The sequence below is a fragment of the Lepisosteus oculatus genome, chromosome 3 (assembly GCF_040954835.1).
Source record: "Lepisosteus oculatus isolate fLepOcu1 chromosome 3, fLepOcu1.hap2, whole genome shotgun sequence".
Taxonomy (NCBI): domain Eukaryota; kingdom Metazoa; phylum Chordata; class Actinopteri; order Semionotiformes; family Lepisosteidae; genus Lepisosteus; species Lepisosteus oculatus.
The window spans coordinates 41564415-41588611 of NC_090698.1; the positions used below are offsets into that span (position 1 = coordinate 41564415).

Here is a 24197-nt window from a genome sequence, read left to right on the forward strand (position 1 = left end):
TTCAAATATTCTGACATCATCCCTATGTCTCATTAGAGAGATATGGTCACAGATAATCACCGTTTTATTTTTCCTTTAGACGTTTAAACACACAAAGAGAGAGTATTTGAATTATGTGTACCTGCATATTCACATTTACATGAATAACCCTTCCACCCATTTTCTAATTTATCCAACACAAGATTACGTGGGAGCCACAGTCTATCCTGGCAATCAACAGGTGCATGGTAGGGTACTGCCTGGATGGGATGCCAGTCCATTACAGGGCATACACACAAACTCACACCAGACCCTTTTTTTTCCCAGAAGCCAATTAGCCTACCAGTATGCATTTGGACTGTGAGAGGCAACCAGAGCACTCCAGGCTAGGAATTTAATCCACAGCCCCAAGGCAGCAATGCACAGCACTGCAACTGCACCACTGTGTCATGCACTACATGAATACATATTTAATGATGCTTATCCTATTCAATTTTGGTTTGGATAATGAGAATAACAAAGTGTGACAAACAGCATTCCCATAAATCATTAGATGGATAAAGTCATACAATACAAGTTGGGCTCTATGATCCAGGTGTCATAGGTTTGAGACCAGGCCATGTCACCAGCTGACTGTGCATGCAGACTCGTGGGGAGGTTGTGGAGGTTGTGCCTCCTCCTCCTCCAATCAATGCTGAACCATCTGTACAGGGAAGCATAACCTGTGAAGTGCTAAAAACGAGCAGCTCAGGTGGGAAGATTAGAAGAACCTGCCAAAATGTCCTGATTCCCCTCCACTGCCAGGTTGCAGGGCCCAGTGTTGTGTGCCGAGATGTTCAAACCACACAATTGGTAAAAACCTACCAAAAACTGGAAGCATTGTTGTGCAGCATGGTTTTGAAGTGGAAAATCCAATATAATATTGGATGTCAGAATGTGTGGAACAGATCAGATTCCATGCATCCTTTTATATTAGGAAACTATTCCCATCCTGGAGGACAATTTCTGGTATGGAATGCCAGTACATCACTGAACAATCAGGACAGATAATTTCCCCAGTTTCATCCCAAGATGAAATACTCGTACAACTCTTGGAAAGGTTCACTGAATTTGCAGCTGCCCTGTATTTAAACAATCAAAAGAAAAACAAAATGCAGATCTCCTTGCATTCGAGCAATTTGACTTGTTCAAGTCGCTGCACTGCGAAGGCTGCTTTGCTTTTGAAAGTTAATCACTTTCATTAAGAAAATGTTTGTCCTACAAAGTGAAAATGGAAGTGCCTTCACTGAGAAAGGCTCGGATTGACATTGTTTATATGGGTCAGCTCCATCTTAAAATCCAGAACACATGGGCAAAATGCATATGCAAAAAAAACAACAGATAAAGCGATACCATCTAGTAGTCTGTGAAGGTTTGATAGATTACTTTACTGATGACATAGAAGGTGGTAATAGTTAATTAATTAATTTATTTATTAGAACAAAAAGTACAGAAAGAAATTGTGGTTTTACGGTTATTAAGCATGGGTAGTGAAATGAGTAATGTCTTGTACTTCTCACACATGCATGTTTTGTAAAATCATCCTGTTTTTGAAAGCCAAGAGCTACAAACCAGTCTTGAAGTTTAACCGCAGTTTTGTTTTTTAGCACAGGTCAGCTTCCATTTTGCAGCTTTGCAGCTGAGCCTGAAGCATAAAAGAGGTTTTGAAGTTTTCTTTTCTCCTCTGTGGTTACAGTTAAGCTTTGCAGAGGGTTCTTTATCTTGGTGATATGGTCGTATTGGCCCCTAAAATTTCATGCGCTAAGAAAAGTGCACAAGGCATTTATTCAGTCTGGTAGCACAAGTAGCTCTGCTTCACAAATGACCTGCAACTTCACAAGTTCAATTTTAATACAGAGAAATAGGGGAGAATTCTTGCCATTTAAAATATTATTCAAAGGTGTTCCAAATGTAAATTCAAGATTCAAAATATATAGCTAACAGACTCTGTCATATCATACCCACAAGTCAATTTAAATTTTTAAGACATATTCCTTGTCCCATTGAGAATTGCTCCATTCTCAATATTTAGTTATAAGCTCAGAGCTATAAAATTCTTGAGAAAAAATGTAAAAAGTCAAATGGATTTTACAGCCCAAACTCAATGCAAGTAGTGAAAACTACATTCTTATATGAAGTTGTAAGGAAAGCCTTTAAAATTCTAAGGACGAGGACATTACCAAACAAGAGAAAGAAAAGGCAAGATTATCATTTCACTGTACTAAACATCTTGAACACCTGAAGCTTATATTGAATTCAGCAGTTGATACTGAGAGATCTGTGTCTGGGCTAGGTCAATGAATAGCAGGCTAGTAAAGTACATGGGATGCTTATTTAACTCCTAGTTATTATCTCCCTTTCATAGTCTTAATATTATCCATCAATCCATGGGAAAGATAATCTAATTATAAATAAAGTATGATAAAGAAAAACTAACCTTTAAATAGCAGACACCAATAACAGACATGTTTAGATGCCTGGAAAATTAAATTTAGATGCTTATGTAACAAGCAGGGATTTCAGAACGCTTTGCTGGCAGAAATGAAAGTGAAAATATTTGACTAAACAAAAAAACAGAGAATTTCTAACAGGATTTAAATATTTTCCATCAACCTTAAAAAATACTGTTCTTATAATACTTCAGCTAAACATAAAATGGTCTATATAGTATGTGCTGCCATAGCATGAATCACTGCAAACCTACAAATTATGGACTGTTTCTAGTCCAGCAGTGTTTAGCTCACACAGTAAAAATGGCATTAAATGTAAAAGGGATAAAGTTCTACTGTGACCTCTGCTCATTACATTAGGAAAAACTGCCCAAGATAAATAAGCCAACGAATGTGTCAACAAAACTACAAAGAGAAAAAAAACAACAAAAAGTCTTCAGATTCTGAATGTTGCTTGAGGATGTTATATTACATGATAATGAAGGATGACAACTTTGAAGAATTTTGGCGCCAGGCAATTTAGTGCAGGGTACCATGTACCATGTTGTCCAAGCAGCTAAAGCAATAATGCCAGACAGTGGAAGCGGTTAGTGGCTTTCTGACAAGTCTTTTACTTTCTGATCAACACACAATTGCTTATAAGGAATGTTCTCAGAACCTCAGATAGTTACAAATTCAGAGAAGACCTTCTTTGCCACCATTTACTGGCAAGTGATAACAATTAAAAGCCACCGGGCCTCTAGGCTACGAAATGAAGTACTTGCTTTTCTCAAATAACCTAGTGTGAATCAAAAAGATGTAAAGAGGAAAGAGACAATCAAGAGTACATCTAACCACTATATACTGTACCATGCTCTCTCTCGCTCCATCTTCTCAGCTGTAATCGCTAAGTGACAACTCATTAAGCCGCCTCCTCAGAGCATGCAGCAGCAGGACATTTTATCTGCATTGAACATTCTATGCAGTCACGCTTGGCTGTAAAATTCCCAGTAAGCTCTGTGAAAAGTCAGGAAGGCCAAGGGAAGTGTGGTGGAGGGAGCTGTGTGCTCTGCAGCAGTGCTGTGCTGGAGACCTCCAAGTGCCTAATCCTTCCCAGTATCTTTCAATCAGTGGTTTTTAATTAAAAGGAGTGCCGTTGAGAGATGCATTAACAGGAGATCTCCACACTGCAGGTCTTGCTCTTTTTATTTTCCGTCTCTGAGAAACTGCATCACCTTTCAGCTTCTTAATCCCATAATCCTTTAAGGAATTCATGGTCTCCCCAAACCCTTAGGATATGGTCTCAAACTCTGTGTGCCAAAGCTTACCAGCAGCTGCTAAATTTCACTAAGTAGCATTATAGCCTCTTCTCTCAAAAACAACACTGCAGCCATTACATAATCTTTATGTGAAAGGTGTTAATTCTCTTATAAAAATGCCACTAATTCTTTCTAATGTACAATCTAGGTAACCATTAAGTAACAGAAAGTTTAAAGCAGACTGAGTAATTTCTATCTCCTTTTGCGACATCTTATTATAAAGTGGTACGGTTTATAATGTTTCAAGAATTAAGATATTCAATAAGCTTTAGGACTGAGGCACTGCTGTTCTAGGGCCAAAACCATTACCTCATGCAAACATGCAATGCAACTGAAACATGTTTTGGAAATACAGGTGTATAAAAAGAACAAAGTTAAGCAGAGTTAAATTATTAAGCATAATGAAACTGTAAATAGCCAAAGAAAAAATGATGACATTTGACAAAAGTTTTATTTTACTTGCTGTTATGTGTAGAACTCAACAGGATATTCCAATAGCTGTTATGTCTGTTCTTAAAAGGAAACTTTTACTGTATTTAAGGACTATGGCATCTAAACTGAAATACAGTGCAGGATACAGCAGCTTTAGGGAGGTCAGGAAAACTCTATTCTAATAGTAAAGCGCACAAGCTTTTATACACTTACAATCTCCTGAAATACTTGTTCTGAAGACATTTTTTTGTTTCGAGGACCACTTTGATTTTTACTACTGATTATGAAACAAATAGAAAAAAATGCTTTAAAAATATACATTAAGGATTTAAAAGGGTGAGATTGCAAGCTTCTGAAATGACAGCCTTACTTACTGATAAATGCAACATACTGGTAATTTGAAACAGCTACAGCATTCTGCAAAAATAAAGTGGCACTGCAATATGTAGCAGTTTAACATTCTGCAAAACAAAACTTTAAAAAGGCAAATGCAACCATATACAAAACAGGAATATCTACATTCTCCTAAGAGGGAATGGATAAAAAAATGAAAAGCAGAGTATAACCATTCCAAAGCAGCTTAGTAAGCACTACTAAAATAGGACCAAGCAACAGGAGTATCTGGCTAACGGTCTTGGAAACTCCATGTGTAACTGGAAGGGCATCCACTAAATGCTTTGTGTGTGCGCACATAGTTTGTAGATAAACTGATGGAACACTACATCAGGGAGGGTGCCGAGGCTGAAAAAGGTTACAAAATCACAACCTACATCTAAATAAATTAAAAAACATTCATTAAATTATACCATACTATCTTCCTCAAAACAGAATATGGTCTGGCAAAACTACTTAGCAGCTGACTCAGAAAGACTTGATTGCAGCTGAAGGCTTAAAATGTCTACTGTAAGCAGAATTCAGCAAGCAGAATTGCCTTTATAAATAAAAAAAGAACTCAATGAAACAGGCTGAAGAGCTGAAGCATTAACCTCCAAGCACTCAGATAACAAGAGGTGGGATTTCGAAAACACTAACAGCAAGAGTTCACTTTTTTCCCTTTCCATCTTTTCGTTTATTCCTGTTATAATGAGTGTCAGCCAGTGACGTGCTGGACCACCAAGTGCGTGTGTTCAGTAACTAAGGGTTACCGTGAGTCACAACCACCAAAAATAGCTATCAATACATTCTGCCAACCTTCTTTGCTTGACCCTGAACTGTGCGTGATATCCACTTAGATGTTGATTGTCACCCAGGTTCCATTGTTTCAATTCACGATGCCTGGACTGCCTTACTAATCAACCTGCAACGACACCTAGATTCACTCCTCAGTGTGAACCTAAACCGTTTATGTATATTTGTGCATTGCATGAACAGGTGATAGGTTTTATTTTTAGGTGATTACCCATGCATACATTTGATCATACTGGAACAAAACTATACTTTGTGTCCAAGCCAGTGAATTCATGTGACCACAAGCACTGACACACATTCACTTTAAGTACATTTCTGAGTGTAGAATGAAGTCTCATGATCATAAATACAAATTGCCTTAAAGAAAAAAATAGTTTTGACTTTGCTGCCCTATTTATGTTTCAAAATACACAAGAACATAAGAAAAACCAAAACCTGGAGAGAAACAGCATGATTGTTATACTAGGTCTAAGAAGTGTTGAACTAAAATACAGTGGAGTTGAGGGTAACATTTTATTATTGGTACGTTTCCCAATGGCTGTCAAACAATTTATTTTAGAGGTCTTAGCGAAAAACTTATTGTATGTCCTATATAGGTTGTGAAAAGGACAGTAAAAACTCTAATCAAAGAAATAATGCACAATGGACATGGAATTGTCCAGTGGACAATTCTCTGATTCCAAGAATCTGAAAGGCTGTGGTGGTGAAGAATTACTGTGAAGACTTTTCCTAAGGATATAGTACACATTAGGCTGCATACAGTATATATATATCAAAAAGTCTAAGAAGCACCTATTGACATTCTTCTACCGCATTTGATTTTTATTGCCAATAAATAACTAAGATACAATGCTCATTTTCTTTAGGACTGAAGAGAGTCTGTTCCTGCTGAGTGACAATGAGTGTCAATTCTCCCAAGTGCTGCTTTAAAAGAAAAAAAGGTACACAAAGGTACATGCTTGACTACAGAAGTACATGGAGTACAACACATACAGGCCACCTTGCCCTCTGATCATTGGTGATGCTCCTTGAACTGTTGAACTAATTGGTCAAATTACAGTATTTGTAAGTCAGTCACTGGAAACAATTTCAGAAAAGCAGCAGGTGAATAGAACTGCTGGTTAATTTGACAACGCCTGTGTTAGTTCCATTCAGTCATGAGACACATGAGCAGAAGAAACAAATGAAGGGATTGGGTGACATCCATCTGATATGGAAAGGCTCTCTCCAATTACCTGGGATGCCTCTCAATCAGAGTGTCAAAAAGATGCAGGAAAGAACAGAAGAGGCTAAATAAAGACGTGCCGTTTCAGACGTGTTACGAAAATACATTTAAAAAGGGACTGTAAAACGGGCAGAGAAAATCAGCACATAATTAAAAAAACAAGAGGGGAAATTTGAGTTATATTGAGCAGAATGCTACTAACTGGGTAACAGAGGAAACAAAAACTAAATGAGAATGTGAGAATAAAAGTGCAAGTAGCAAAAAAAGAGAAAACAGTGGCAAGCTGAAGGAAATGAGCAAGCATCAGCTACAGTCAGGCAAAATGTCTAAGCTACCATTTGGATAGGAGCGATAATTGTGTTAAATAAATTAGACCGTAACCCGCGATTGGATAAAGTAATTGCTGTTCTGAAGGACTAATGGAGAATATGAGCTCAGGCTCATGGCTGCCTTTGTAATAATATCCAGATCTTTAATTTACTCAGATCTGATTTCAACTGACTGCTCTCTTCAGCTGGATATTTCTGGAGAATAATGGATCTATCCCAGTGGACAGCAAGCTTGTAATACATGTTTACAGAGATTTACAACCTATTCTTTTCATCTAGATGAAGTAGTTGAATCCTTGCCTATATCTGGCTTTGCTCACCAATATCCAATTTGTTCATCCATTTGTCAGGCAAACCTACAGTAACTTCCCATGGAACAAAACAGAATATATACAATATTTAAAGAAATGTTTGATAAAACCATTTAGAATCTTAACTAAGATGTCAATGAAAATGATATTTTTTTCTATATTATACATAACAAGAGAGAAACAATTTCCATTAATCATAATTATATTAGCATTCCTTATGCCAACTGAAATCAAAACATTGTTTGATTGACAATGGACCTGAATGGTGCTTTCCAGGTTCTATTTGGGTAATAACTGCACTCTTAGATGGTAAAATGTTTCACTAACATTTTGTTTCTCATTTACATTTATAATCCCTCTGCATGCAGATATAATACCAACACCACCCAACGTTAATTGAAAAGGAGAAAAACAAACCAGCTTTTGAGATCTGAGATTATGAGCAAAATGACCTTTACACTGCTCTGTCCCCAAATGTAGCAAAGTTCTTTTTGAATTTCTTCAGAGGATTCATAACGCACTTCTCATCATGCTAAAGTTCAGCATGATAAGAGGGACTAAGGATTCACCTGGAACCTATATCCTTCTGATGGGCCATGCATCAAGAAGGACAGTGCACCAGAATGAGTAGGTGCACTTTGCTATGCTTTAAATAACTTGAATAACTGTTTCAATTAAAGTTTAACTTCACAATCTTGCTCAGTCCTCCTTCTGACCTCACAAGGATCTGTGATTTTACTGAAGTTCTTTTTAAAGGCGACAAAAAATGAGAATGGAAAGGTAGAATACCTCAATTGAAATTAAATTATCTGAACCTGAGCTAGGCAGAGATTATAAATGAATCCAAAAACACTTACCCCCCAGAAACCTTCTTGTTTTGCCGATTGTAAATTTGATGTCAAATTTTGAACAGAATAGAAATAGTTTTGAATCAAAGGCCTGGATCTGATACAACAGGAATACCTACATTCATTTTTAAATAAAAGTGAGAGCCTTAACTGCAAGTCTCTGCCCTATCATTCCCAGATCAAGCGTATGAGGAAATGGAACTTAAAGTTACGTTAAAAGCCAAACCCAAAATCAAGCTCCACTCCCTCCCCACCTCTCATGAATAGTGAGAAAAACAGGACGTCTTAAGTACAGAAAAACAGTTTGCCACCTACTTACTTGTTTGGGCACTGTGACTAGTTTATGAACAAAGACAAAACAGGTACATTGTCTTATTTGTCCAATCACAGAAGATGATTGACATGGAAACAAATCAAACAAAACTATGATTGAATCCTTTGCTGCTCCAGAAGTGAAGACAGCCATACGAAAACAAAATGATAGTTTGAGGAAAAACAAAACACTTGTCTCCAAAAAAAAAAAAGACTTGGTCAGTAGGTGTTTTAGGATGAGAATTTCATGGAAATGTTTTATATTTGAGACTACTGTCCAAAGAAACATCACTGCCCCCCCCCTCCCAACATGCACAGCCCATCCTTTCACTATTCACCCGCACGGTCTCCTGCTCTATAAAACCCATTTCACATTGCAAATATTAATCTGACTGCAGAGTCTTTCCTCTTGCTGCGGCAGTTGCCTTTTGGCACAGGTTCAGCTTTTTGTCTGCCTGCTCTCTCCCCTGCCATCCCTCCTCAAAGCTTTCTGTCTCTCCCTCCGACCTCAATCAAACATCTGAAAATACAGCAAGATTTTTTCATTGTCTGGAAAAAAAAAACACCTACTGGCCAAGTCTTTGTTATTCATCCCCACAAACACACATGTTTATACATGTACTCAGATGCACAAGACAAGCCTACTTATTTTCTCTTTCATCTTTGCCTGTCCATAATTAAAAGTAGAAATCCCAGCTTCCAATGTATTCCTATCACACACACAAATACTGAGAGAGATACTCAGAGTTTTTTTTTCCCTGAACGTCAATGGTTGGGGGAGAGAGAGGAAGGGGGTTGGTGCCCACAATGAGCACGTTGCTTCAGTCACGTCAACTATTTTACAGGCACAGCTGTCATTTCTAATCTTCCTTCCTTCCCCACTCCGAGCATAAAAGGACAAAGATGGCACAGGCGTGACTTCAGGAAAGAGGAAGAAGAAAAGAACAGAAAAGGCTGGGCATCCGAACAACCTCTCTTCCAGAGCTGGGGTTTTCTAGCCAGTCCTCTGTCCATTAAGCAGACAAGAAGTGACTGTTTGTCTGCCATGGCCTTTGCCTTTCCCACTCCCTGGCCACCAGGAACACCCTGCATTTCAAAACCGATGCTGTTCAAAATAAGGAAAGTAAGTGGGGACTATGAGAGGCTTGACATAGGCTGAACTGCAGGAACAGAGCAACACCTAAAGATTAGAAATCTCCCCACATTTATAGTTACAGCTTCGCTTTTATGTTACTGTTGTTGTGTAAAAAGGTAAGAAGGATTTGCAGTTCAATCTTGGACAAATAAAATATCCTCATCGTTGAATAAAAGCACAAAATACCCATCTAATACATAGACCATTGTGAGAATCAATATCAATGTCTCGTATGTAACACAGAGCATTTCTGACTTGCTACATTGTCTCCAGATTATAATAGCCTAAATTTAGACTTAGTTACGTGGCTTTCTTAGCATTTTTTAACAATAAAAAATATTGGGGGGGATTGGGTTTTACTATCTCCTAGAAAGATTTATTCAAGCAATCAGTGTTAGCTATTTTGACACACATTGTTTGTTATCCTCAGCAGAGTGAGAGCATATTAATTTTATATACTGTACAGAATAGTGCAGTTAAGATATGGGCTTATCTTTCAAACACATGACAAAAAATATACTGCTCAAGCTAAAAATGACACTATAAGACATCTTTTAAATGTGCAGATATACACATCAAGATGTATGAATCCACAATATGTAGCATTTCTTCAATTTTCGCATATGGTATGCACTCAGCTGTCATCAGAATTGCCCATTATCAGGTAAACCTTGTCTGATCATTTTCATTCCAGATGTTCATAAAATGAGGTAGCTTTATATTTGTTTTAATCACCCCAACTTCTTAAGCTATAAATTAAAAACAGTCTCATGACTTTGTAAGATCAAGTTGTAACAGCACAAGCTGATACAAGATACAGAACCACATGTGTGGATAATGTTTGAAACCATTTTTGTCCAGGTTTCTTGAGTTTTGTCTCCAAAATTAGGGACTCAAAATGAATTGGTTTTATCTACTGTTTTATTTCCTAGAAGATTTGTGAAATTTATGTTCAGTCATTCACTGAATAAACTATGCTTTGTTTGCTCTCTATTTAAGATACTAACTACAATGTTCTTCATGTACTGGATACTTCAAAAGTGAACCCTAGTTAAAATCTCTTCAGCAGAATTTCTCTGTTTGCATTCAGCAATAAATGCATTATGATGGCCATGGACAGCTGCAATATGCCAGTTTCATATTGTTCTTAGGATGGAGACACTATGATTAGTTGGCAAAAACTAGATCTTTCCTTTTTGCACCTGTCTCAACGAATATATTAATGGCATTCAGAAATTTCAATTTACACTTTATTTTACAAGCCATCATCAAAATAGTTACTTACTTTTATGACATCTTTATTCACAAGAAAAATACATACACTAATAAAACACCTGTCCTGGAAAACTGAAATTGGAAGGACTCCTCTTGACAATTAATTAATTTTCCATCCTATCTCCTAGTGTATGATTAGAAGTTACACTTTTAAGAAGGTGAGCTGGCTAGATGGTGACCTTCAGATCGATTTTGCCTCCAGTCCCTACTAAACATTTAATGCTTCTACTTGTAAGGTATAATGCCACAGTTCTTCCACTATCTAGACACTGTGGTATTTTCTTATGAAAAGTATAAGCCCGTGGCATCATATAGCTCTGTTCAGTTCAATAAATACAGAATTATGACCAGACACACCGAGCAGGAAAAAAATTGATGAATTTATCGCTTCATAGCATATTTGTTATTTAAAACTGAATGTATTTAAGTAAATATTAAACACATATGCAACATAAAGTAGTTAAAAGGAAACTGTGAAAATATTAGTTGAAACAGAAAAGGGATCAATAAAAAGGCAGTTAAAGTTCTCAATATATGAAAATATATAAAGTTTTGGGAAAAATATAAAAAAGTTCTAGGAAACAATGGTCATATGTTCATAAACCTTTGACAGTTACAGATATTATTTTGTTTACATATCCTCCTTTTTTCTGTATATTGTTCAGTAAATTACAACCATGGTGGAGAAGTTTTTAAAATGGGGGAAAATAATTGTTTTCATTGTACTTTAAACATCTACGTACACGAAGGGCTTAAAAACACTGTTAGTATTCAATCACAAGGGGTCACTAGTTACAATGATACAGGGAAGTGAAATTGTGCCCCGCTTTCTTGTTAAATTACCTAGTACTCATTATTGTCTGCATTTAATTAGCTTGTTATCAAAGGCTTGCAATTTTCAATAACTAGCATTTGTGCTTAATGAAACAACACAGGCTACTGTCATTCTGTATGGCAAACAGTATAACTTATGTGACCAGGGAATTAGGGGCATGTTAATGACTCTCTTCAAGTGCTTGGTACGGCTATAAAACAATGAGTTCTACATTTCCCAGTCCAAACAGTAGCACTGCCTGCATTCAACTTCAGTGCTAGAATGTTAAAGACATTGACTTTAAAGACAAAAAGGCAGTTTATTGCTGCTTCTTTTGAAGATATATGTAAGCCTGCTGCCAAATAACTTTAAACTTAAATAACCTCATATCAATTCTTCAAAGCCAGTGGGATGATAACCTCTGTGTTAATCATTCTCAAGTGTTTCACCAAAAGGAATCCACATTAGGAACCAATAAATGAGACATATTATTATGTACAACAATGTATTCACAATAAAATCCTCATTCCTTTAGGGGGTCAAGCTAAATTAACAGAATTAGTGCCAGATAATGAAGGAAATGAAAGTACATTATTATTCGGAAGTCATGCAATGAAGCTGATGGACCATATTATAAGAGTTCAGATTTTAACCTTCTTCTGCCTGAATTTTCAAATGCCTATGAAATCCATCCTTCTATATCAAAGCTCATGAAATCTGACATGATTATAAAGTTCTATGGGAAGTTGTGTCACAGGAAATGTCATGCCAGCTTGGCTGTGATAAAATTTGCAGAATTTTCAGATTTGTTGTTGAAACACTGTACAAACCTGAAAATTGGTGGGCCATGCTAGTCCCAAAGTCTGTTCACAAAATGCTAATGGTTTGGCCACCATCTTGGATTTGAGGGGAGAAAAACACCTGAAAGACTTTTCTCTGAATCAATTATGTGAAATGAAGTGAAACATGGTACACAGACTGTATGTTGTGCTGTCTGTCAATTGTATTCATGGCATGATGCTACTTTAAAAACATTGGCTGTTATGAGCTATGAGTAATATTATAATGCATTATATCTTGATTGATTCAAAAGTTTAATTTAATTTAAAACTCTTTTAGCCCTGTGAATTTAAAGATCTGAAGCTAAATCTAAAAATATGCAGATTACATCCTTTATTAATGTGCTTGGACAACTGGAACTAAATTTAGTATTCATAAACTGGGGCACGTTCTCTCAAATTCTTTTAGCTCAACTTTCTACAATAGTAAAAACGCGGCTGCTACAGGCAAATCAAGTATCAGGTGTTCTTAAAATATTTAAACATTCATAGAATGCAGCCTGTATCTATTGTAGAATGGCTTACGAATAGTCACTAAGCAATAGAAGGCTACAGAAATTACTGAATAAAAAAATGAATAACACTGACTGCTCAACATGATTGGGCAGCCAAATAAGACCTTTTACCTTTCCTTCTGGTCAAGTACAAAACCACATCATAACTCCTTACAGTTCTTATGGAACACATACAGTATAGGAAAACATATACAGTATGCTGTAAGAAAGGCATATGGTCAGGGCTACTCCAGAACACACATACTGTAGGAACCCACAGATGTGCCAGGTTACGTAAAGGTAAAATCTTAAAACTGCCATATAGCTTCTTAAAAACTGCGGAAAGTATCATGGCTACTTTGGAACACATTAAGAAAACCCTATACTGTATACTCTATTAGAAAATGCCCTTGTCTGGGGAATGCTGTACTGTATGTCACCTTGGGTTGGGCATATGCACAACAGATTAACCTCAAATTCCTTTGAGTGTTGAAATGAAATATGTAATGAAAATATATATCTTCTGAACTATAGGTACCCCTCAGAAAGATAAAAAAACAGTTTCCAAAAAAAGAAAGAAATGTTTGATTTCTCCTGCTGAGGTAGTGGTGAAAAATGAACAGCTATTTATGTCCAGTCATTTGGCCAAACAGCAGTGTGCTTAAAATTGGATCACCGCTGCGGAGTACAGATTTCCATTACGCTCTTTACAGCTCCATTTCCTAAACCTTGGGTAGGGAAGTCTCAAATGACTTTTTAGCAGCACGCTTGATAATTTGACCTCAAATAGGTTACTAATCACGACCGCTTTCCCTTTCGACCTTGTTGAGCAAAGAGGTTGACCTTTTAGTTTACACAATTTGTGCCACTGCCCTTCTGTCTTCCATCCATCCATTATCAGAAAGTCTCTCATTCCTGGTGAGGATCATAACCACTCGGATTCTATCCTCGGAAGCAAGGCGGGACTACATCCTGGACACAAGCTACTGTATTGTTATTGGGATGCCGATCTATTAAAGGGTGCACACACACGCAAGCATGTGGTGACGCCAGTATTAACCCAGCTACCATGATTTTTTTAATGGTAAGAGATTTAAGAGTTGCTAGGCACTAGAGCCAACAGCCTGTATTTCATTTCCACAATCTAAGAACCCATCCCAAAACAGAGTTTCACATGCATGCAGAAGTGAGGGGGCCTTGATTTGGAACAGGAAGTGACTAGACTGAAAGTGTCATTAAAGTGTCTAGTCATTCATGTGTGCCACCTGAAAAGTAAACAATTGGACTTTTCCCTCTGCAGAAGGAAAAAAAAACATTCACTAGGGGGGTGTCTGAAAGTGTCATTCCCACCTGTGTCTGTTCATCAAAAATTGATCAACTAGAAAGAGCTGTTCAGTCAGAAATACAGCCCCACAAGTTGTGAAGAGGCTGGGTAAAGTTGTGTGTGCTGAAATTATTGGATACCATATGCCTGAAGTAGGGTAGTTCTGTCACTCGGGACTTAAAGAAGAAACTAAATAACACAAGCAGACAGATCATTTCAGTTATAGATTAGCATCAGAGAGATAGAGCTCAAGTGGAAGGAAAACTAGCCACCAGTGTATCTCCATTGCTCTATGGCACTATGGGAAAATGAATAATGGCTGAATCATCTCCTCTCATATGTGGCCCCTCTGTTGTTCTGTTTTATGTATAAAAGTCAAAAGATCTCTTCAAATTTCTTTGATCACATTTAAAGACTCCACACAAAAACTAACATTCATTTTACGTGTACCACGTGTTGAGTGAGTTGATGTGATAGCTGCAGATTATATTTTGTAAATGTCAACACATTTTTTACATTAGTGTGTTAAACTGTGAATAAAAATTAACTGTGTACTTAAGACATTATACATACAACTTACTAAAATATCTTAAATGTAGCCCCCTACCAAAGACGTTCAGTGATAATGGCCAAAACAAAGACACTGTTTTGTAAAACACAATGTAACCTCTGCTGTTAACACTTCATTATTTTAATGTTGTGCGATACTGTTTATAAATACAGTAAGAAGAAATTTGTAGCTGATGAATGATGAATAGATGGAATTTAAATTATGGCCTCTGTACAGTAGTCTTACTTCTAGTTTAAAATTTTACTTTTATTATAAAGCAGAAAAAAATAAAGCAGAACAAAATACTGTCAAGTTCCAAAAAATACTCCCAATGTTCTCAACGCAGATCCCCATTCAATTTTCATTACTGCCACATTCTGGGAGAGTGGCTCATGAGTGGGTCGATCTACAATAATCAGGAGAACTCTCCCAGCACTCACCCATGCAGTGTTCTAACCTGGTGAAACACATGTGCCCCCACTCCCCAGAGATACCTTTGCTTCCAGTAGAATAAGCTACTTTTTACAGGCAAGTTTACCAATTTTCTGCAAGCCTCTAAAGACAGGGAACTGGGTTCTTTAATGTAAAAGCAGCCATTCCGCCTTTTCTGAAGGAGCCCCAGTCTTAAAACAGCTGTCTGCAGTCTCACTTTCACCACACAGCACAATCACAGCAGGAGGATACGGTTTTACAAGGGGAGGGCAAGTGTCAAATTAACTATGCCTGCCTGCAGTCAAGACACACTAGCCTCAGGGAGAGTACCCATCCAAAACCATAACCCCCTGTAAAACTAAATATATGAACTTTTGAAACAGTTCTTTCGTCTAAAAAGACCTGCCACAGCCACCGGTCTGCTTTGAAACTACTGCCGTATTTTGATTCCCCATCGATACCTGGGGCGATATTTAACAAATAAACAGTTTTTGGTTTGTAACCAAATATTCTGCCTGACACAGACCTCAAAGATATGGATTATTACAATTTTACTTGGATAGAAGGGACGAGGTGATTAAAGAGATGGCTGACAGGGCAATACTAGATTGTGATCATTTGTGTCATCACTACAGAGATATTGGGGATCTACATTTACAGGTGTCAACTGTCCCTCAGTTTTCTAAAAACCTTTAAAATGTCAAATCTACATTCTTATATGTATATGAACTCTTCAAGTAATAATAAATTACATTTATATACAGTAGTACCATTGATCCCAAATGATCCTAAAGCACCTATTACTGAAGGAGAGAATCCACCTGGGTGATGTGAGGCAGGTATTCAACTCCAACAGTCTCACAAAACAGCATATCAGATACAGTAGATAAGCGAGAAACTGCTTCATCAGTAGAATCAAGACAGAACACTAGGAAGGACAGATTGTGCACTGCCACTGCATGCCACAGCAATTTTATCACTTGGCAGTCAAGATTTCAGGTCAACGTCTCATCTGAAGAAAGCTCCTGTATCCCAGTTCACAAGTTTAAGGGAAGTGGTTTGGAACTCCAGAGCATAGTTACAAATATTAACTTGAAGAGACAGATGCAGAGCCGAAACTAAACTGAAACTTTAAATTAAAAAATAGGCTATCATAAAATACAATTTTTAAAAAATCATTTGCTATGAAGAAAAAAATGTCTACTTTGTTCTGTGTCAGTTTAACTTGAATCCAAAGGTTAAGAAAATTGCATGCTTACTGAATTATCCAACTCATATATAGTAATTAAATTGCATTCCTTGGCCAATAACTGTTTAAAATAGACATGCTTTTGAGGTTTTATGACTCTTACTAAAAAGATGAAGTTTCCTTTACATTTCTTGGGTCATTCATGTGTTTATAATTTGAAGTGACTGATGTCTCCGTGTGTGCAAAAGGTTACTTTTTAATTTCAACAATCCCATTAACATTACTATGTTAATTTCTGGAGACTGCACAGCATGTGAAGACACCGATAAAGGAATTTAAAAAGACTAAATGAAAAAAATCTATTTTAAACAGGCTAGTTATTGATCATACAGCAGTATTAATCTTAGTTTAAATTCATTCTATCATTTTGTGGGTTAAAACAAAAATTGTTTGGATAGCATACTTAAGGGAAAGATAGCACAAGATCCTCTGTCTTTACCGACATGTTTACCACAGTTTTAGAAGCAATACTGCAGGAAAATTGACTTTAAGGGAACTTGCATAGTACTATCTGCTCAGATATACAGATACAAAATGAATTACACTGCATCTGCAAATGGCTTACCAACTTATAAACTTAACTTATTTTTGTGATAACAGTAGTATGCTGAAAGGCTAAGAAAGCATGTTAAATAACATGCTTTAGTCCCAAGACGATGATAAAATACATATTTATGTCCATAACTGTAATATTACAAAACTATTACATTTACGTGTTATTTTTTTAAAAAGTATTTTAGAATATAAATACTTTCATTTATGAAGTTTCATAAAAATTCCTAAAAGATTCTTATGAAGTTGTATGAAACTCAATCAAATGTACTTATGGACAGAAATGAAGGTTGAGAGGAATATACCAGAGTGATGAAATAGTCTCTGAATTAACCAATGTTTTAACATACTGGCATTAATTATTGTTTCCATGAGCTGACATTCAGTGTACTTAAAATGTTTACATGATAAGCCACTTCAGATTGAAGCTGCAGAGGAGTTGTCTGGTGATTCATGCAAACCAATAAATGTTAAGCAACATTAACAAAAAAAAATCACTGTTTAATGATCATTTTCTAAACGACTAAATTTGAAAGAAATGTCCCTTTAGACAGCCTATTGGAGCGGATGCAGTAGAAAAAGTCTCATGCCCCCCCCACCCATAACCCTCCAAAGTCCAATCTATCCAACCTTACCCCTTCAGAAAATAGTTTTCACTAACCCTCTTTGACTAAATACCCAGTAGTTTGGGTCTTTTGAAGAAAAAAAAAACTGAGAGGGACAAGGCAGATGTCCAAGGAAGCTTCCACACAAAGGAGAAAGGGTGGGGAAAAAATTCCCCTCGTCTTTAATAACAAATCCCTCCAAAACAAGTGATTGATATGATCCTCACATAGCTGCCTCGGCTTTGAGACAACACTCCACCCCCCAACCCTTCCAGCTTTCTCTTTCTCAGCACCCCCCCTTTTCTCCCTTTCCCCTTTCCAAAAGACCACCCTCCCCTGTGGGAACCACGCTCTCAGAAACTAACCCCCCGAGACCCCCTTGGGTTCTATTGAGTGAGAAGCTCTTCTCTGATCTCTCTCGGCTTTGTGCGACTGGCTTGACAGGTCCAGAGCAAACAAACAAAATGAATACTAACATGCCTTTGTGTCCACTCCGATGAGGAGTACTTAAAAAGTGGGGTGAGGTGGGGGGGGGGAATGGGACTCACACAGCATGCCGCCTAGGAGTCTGATCCCCTCACAGTTCGCAGCCCCCACCCCCAGTCTCAGCATCTATTCCCACAACTGCTCCCAAGAATAAAGACTCCCATTCATTCCCCAGTTAGAAACATAGGATTATGGGAGCAGGGGATCCTCTCAAGGTGTGGCAGGACTGATGCTCTGTTTTGCACTGAGCCCCACATTAAAACTGCTCTGTCAAGGTAGTGTGAAGAGTGAATGGTATTGGACTATTACAAATAACCTCTTGGGACAAATCCCAGACAGTCCTATATACCCACTTTCCAAGTGTTCTATTACTTTATTCAAACCTCCACTACAGTTGCTGGTTCCTGTGGTACACCATAGTACCAGGGGGGAAGTTGAGGTAAAATACTTCAATTAAAACACATCATTCAAAAGAAAAGTATATCCTGTCAAATAAATCACTCACCATGTACGTGCACAAAATCTGCCCACACATTTAAGTATCCAAAGAGACTTCGAAAAGAAAACCCTTTTAAAGCTTATGAGAACTTTATTAAATATAGAAAAATAGGAAACAATGTTGACAGTGAACAGTGAACAGGTTGTTTGCTTCATCCAAGAATCATTGTTGCTTGATTTTAGGAGGGTTTTAGGAGACTTGAAAGGATACCAAGAATAGAGACCATCTGTTATTTCAATGTATTACAAGACAATCATTTAGTTGCACATGCACAACCACTGTAAATTTTGATGCATGGAGACACACACACACACACCAACGTTAACCAATATCAAGGTGGCAAAAGTCAGATCTCTACTGTGTCCCTATTTTGGCTAATTAAGATAGACTCTACGTTTTAAAGTACTGAGTAAATCCATCCCTTGTTATACAGGAAATAAATTATTGAAGACTAAGTTGCAGGACTAGGTTTTACTCTTTGCAGTTTATTTTGATAACATTAAAAAATCTTTGAAGAAAAGAATAGAGCAGCAAGGAAAATGGAAACACTGAATTATGCAAGAATCAGAATCAGTATCTTTATGATGGGAAGACATCACATCAGAGTCATTAATAAGATCATTAGAATAGGTTATTAAGAAAACTGCGTTGATTTTACAGATTTAAGCTTTACAATAAAGGGAGCATAAAATCACACATAAGATTTCAAAGGGTTTGCAGGGTATTACAAACAATACACTTTTGTAATTGCTTCCATTACCTAAACACTTGCAAACACAATGTATATTTTTCTGTCTAATGTTACATTTTCATTAAATTGCCTCAATTCAGTTGTGATTATACCCTTTGGCTGTACTACTTGATTGTACCTTTTTGTTTCCAATACATCTATTTACTAATTGCCTCACACAGCTGCCTGAAAGAGTCTTATCTTTCACCTGTCATTTGACAGCTGCAGTTATGCAGCCAGCAAACCAATAAAGTCAAACACATCATTTAGCATTCTTCAATAAACTAACTCTGAAAATATGGGCTAGTACACTCTCTTTAAAGTATTTCATAAAACAGTTACTTTAGATATGTGTTCAAGAGTACAACTATGAGTTATTTGAATCCATAGAAATACCACCAAGGCAAATCAAACAAAGAGGCAAATTAAAAGTATTGGGTCAGACCTCAAGAAAACCAAGGCTATTTCCTGCAAGGTGCAGTATTTAGTGCTCTTTAGATAATTAAAAACTTTTGAGATTAATTTATTTTCTTAGAAGAATTTTATTAGAATTTCTCAATTTTAAACAGTGGTTATTTAAAATTTTAATTGCACCTCAAAGTGTTGAAACATTATTTTTTTCCCTACCTCTTTAAATTATTAGTCATTTCTGCTCTATATTTGTAGTGAGCTGTATCCCAGAGTTTTCAGCTCAAGAAACATTTTTTCTGACTTACAGGAAAACGAAAACTTTCCGGCAATTTAAAGAGGTCTGGTCTTTCTGACATTACAGAAAAGGAAACATTTTAAAGGTTCAGGGTTATTCCTGTCAGTGAAAATGCTTGAGGCACTGTAATTGTGGGCATAAAAAAAATGCAACAAAGTAAAAAAAAACAAATCAGTTCCTGCAAGGCATACAGTCTGACTGCAATAGCACTACAGGAAGAAATGTTCTGCCAATTAGTTTATGAATTAATAAGATTGGTTTTCTTAATATTCTTCAATACAAAAGTAGAAAATATATTTTTTGTAAATGCAGATTATTCACAATGTAGTCCTGTTCAACAGAAATTGTACTTATACTTATTAACTTTTTAAAATATCTGTACTACTGACCTTAGTTCTTTAATTCTTCACTTGCAAAATATACTATATACTGTACTGTATACACAAACTTTGAAAGTGACAAAACCTTTTATGCAATACAATTATCAAGAATATAAAAACCTAGAAAATCATTTTCAAGTCTTTTGTTTTTTTCTCAGAAGGGAAAAACAAGAAAATAAATCATCCATTTTATATACCTTAATAGAAAATGCAAGTTATTCCAACTAAAATTTCACTGAGGTTGATGATTTGTAGACTAACAAATATTTCTTACAATACTCCATCATGTAAGATTATGAAACTGAAATCTCAGTGTGTTTTGCCTGATTACAGGCAGATCCTGCCAGGATTGCTGAGAGGAATTTTGGGAAATCTCTTACCTTCCTGGATGAGTCACCTCTGACATTCTTTGTGAACTGCAAAGCAATTTAAAAAAAAAAGTCAACATTTGCTGTGGTTTGCAATAAGTTGCTAAGTGACCTAACCTCACCTGTTCAATTTATCACTAATGGTGCATAAACACAGAGAGAGATAAGACTCCATGGAAAAAGTGAATGTGTCCAAGGAAAAAAAAAGAATCTTCCAGCAAGCTTGTCCTTAACTTAACAGAGGGAAACTTCACAATGTCATTGCCCATTTTTGGACAGGTTATGTTTTTAAAATGCATTTATTCCTTCACCCTCCCCAAGTGCTCAGATCAGTAATGTCAACAAAAATTAAACGTGGATTATGATCTTACAGTATAAGACTCATCTGCATGCAGAGTTTGAGGTTAGCCACTCTGTTCATGTACACATGGTTGAATTGTACAAACAGAAATGCCAACACTCAATCGTATGGCATTCATACAACATAACCTTAAGAGGTTTAACTACTTTGATCACATAACATGTTAAATAGTTCTCCCCTGTTATTTATATAATGCCCCCTGTAAAGTGTGGCAATTCACCCTAGTTAACTGTACCACGTTATGTACTGCCAGACTGCGAGGTTAAAGAAGTCTGAAATTTCTGCAAATATGCAAAATGACCTTGATTTTCAGGAACACTGTTCCAATAATTCGGAACGGATTTTTGTGGAATGTTTAGCTGTTCAGAAAACATCTGAGAAACTGCCCATTTAGTAGAAGCTGTCTCTTTTCTCCCCTTTAGTTCTGTCAAAATTAGTTGGAAGAAAATCGGTTGCTATAGAAACCATCTTTCCATGACTGCAAAGGAGAAAACTCATGTGCATGGAGTAAGTGTGAAATCTCATGAACTGCACCTCATATCAGGAATAAGGAAATATCTGGGATATCTCAATGAAAGCCTTAAATGAATCTGTTATAAGTAGAACATGTTATATTCTAGAAAAAAAACTGTGCTGCCTTGATTTCTTAAAAATATATATAAGTTGCTTGACTGGGTAAAAGAAAAAATATTAAAAACTAACCATTTAATTTCTGTTCTCTTGACTTCAGCACTGAAACAAACTACAATCAACTGTAAAAACAGGGCAAAGATTACACTTCTCCAGAAAAGAGGTACTATTCATCTATTGTATATATTTACCAGCTTCTGACCACAGACCCCTGCCAATTGAGGAACCTCTGTAATCTTGTAGACAAGTGTGGTGAAAACATGCCAGATTACATTAACGAGTATTACAGAAAGTAAAAGGTTCTGTAACAGCAACTCCTATAATGTACCAAGATTTCCCCAGAATCTCTGCAAATAAGCAAACAGTCAACAGTGTTTGGATCCATTGTTTTGACAGACTTGTGACTGATTTTAGCTGATGGATACCCAACTGAATTTAAAAGCTACTTTCATGTCAATGTGTGAGACATTTTCTTCATTTATAATATAGCTTGTGAAAAGTACAGCACCCTGTGTAAAACAACAGGAGACATTAAATATTAAAAAGAACAATGAACCCATGGGTTTCTGATGTGAAGCGTAAAGAACTCCCACCAAACTCAACCGAATATCAGGAAAGAACATGTCACTTTGTCTGAACATCTTGTCCTAGGGATAAACTGTGCCTGGAGTTTGTTACCTCACTGCTTATATTTAGCTCCTGACGCAGCTGAAGTCAATATTAGTCAGTCAATAAAATTGCTCCAAGCTACAGAGATGGCTTGGCGTGGGATACAGTGCTGTGTTTTACAAGGAAAAAGAAACCCAAGCAGGAAAGAAAGGAAGGCAGAAGGGTACAAGAGGAAAATCAATCTTTCATACTAGTTTGATATTCTTTTAAAATTGTTTGTACTTTGTACATCCCTTTATGATACTTTACCTGATTTATTTTAAAACCTTTTTCTCCTTGATTTTTTCAAAATTAGCAGGATAGCTCTCCCTATACTTTTCACATCAAACATTTGTTAGCTATATGCAAATAATCATGTTCAGACCAACATTTCTTTTAAAGGCACAAAACACGAAAGAACAGTTACTAACAAGATATGCCTCTCATGAAGTTAGTTAAAGATGATAAATCCTATAATCCTTTTAAAAAGTAAAACCATTATGCAAAAACATAGGACTTTCCTTATTGTAATATGCTGACATCAAATCCTTCTGCTATTCAACATAATGGGGGATGACACAGTATCAGTGCTCTGCTGTGTTATGGGACATGAACAGCCTCCTTCTTGCCATTATGACAATATGGTCATATGTAAACACATTTAGAGGGCTCTCTCTTAAACTTTAACTGAAAGAATGCAGAGAGCCACTGGAGGATGGCTTAAACTAATAAAAGGGAACCCTTGGTTTCCCCCCTTAGTAACTAAACAATAGTGCCTTTGTGCGGCAGTGCACTTAGCTCAAAAATAGCTGGTTTTACTCTTCCTTGATATTGATCTTAGACTCCAGAGTACTTAGGAGAGCAGGGTCATAGAAATCACCTGCATATCATCTCAAAGGATGTCAGTATAACAGGGCTGTTGGCACTGAACAATTAATATTAAGCGCTAAAAAAAACTTGAACGTCTTAAGACCCTTCTATGCCGAGACAGAGTGAACCAGAAATCACAGGTTTGTTGTTGTTTTTGGGATTAAATATTGATCTTTCAGATTATTAACAGAATTTGTCTTACACAACCGGTCAAGCCTTACGGAAGGTAACTTTTATTGTACTCTCAACTTATGTATTCAAAAATAACACTTGTCAAGCTGGATACAGCACTAAAAAGTTCTTATATCCTTCATGTTCATGGTGGGACAGAAAATAAAGTAAAGTCAAACAGTCACTGTTTGTATTTAGATAAATTCAGAGAAGATTACAATGAAATCCAAACAAAGCAGGAATCCAGAACATCCACACCATGTAGACTTTTGTGACATTATACGTTTTCAACATGATGCTCGAATTTCATTTTTATCGCACCTCACCTACTGTAGTTTCATTTTAGCAGAGAAAGTATTTCAGTTTCTGCTGTCTGCCATACTTCATCTGTTTAACTAAAACATTTTAGTAAAACTGGCATTTTCAGTAAAAAGAGAGCCACAACCATAACTGATCCCACACTATAATGGTCACATTATAACAGGGTAGTGCTGTATGAGACAAAAATCATTAATAGTCTGAGTTGTAAAAGAGCAGAGCTAGGACAGAAAACCCCCTTCAGCAGTAAAACATATTTTTGTGTAGGATTTTGTATAAAAAAAGTGGCAATACCAAAAATCATATATGCCTTGATACTCACTAAAAATATATTTTGCTGTCACTGAACA

The 24197-nt window shown here is 36.6% G+C and overlaps 1 protein-coding gene across 5 annotated transcripts in view; it reads right to left on the reverse strand.

Moving 5' to 3' along the window:
• The window catches only part of setbp1 (SET binding protein 1), a 97014-nt gene that overhangs the window by 26673 nt on the left and 46144 nt on the right, over window positions 1-24197 (reverse strand). For 4 of the 5 annotated variants that reach the window (XM_015364971.2, XM_015364962.2, XM_015364985.2 and 1 more), the window contains one exon: window positions 20862-20897. The exons of the other annotated variant lie outside the window; for it this stretch is intronic. In XM_015364971.2, the coding sequence (XP_015220457.2) occupies window positions 20862-20897 (36 nt within the window). The remainder of the gene's footprint in view (window positions 1-20861; window positions 20898-24197) is intronic. 5 annotated transcript variants of the gene reach the window in all.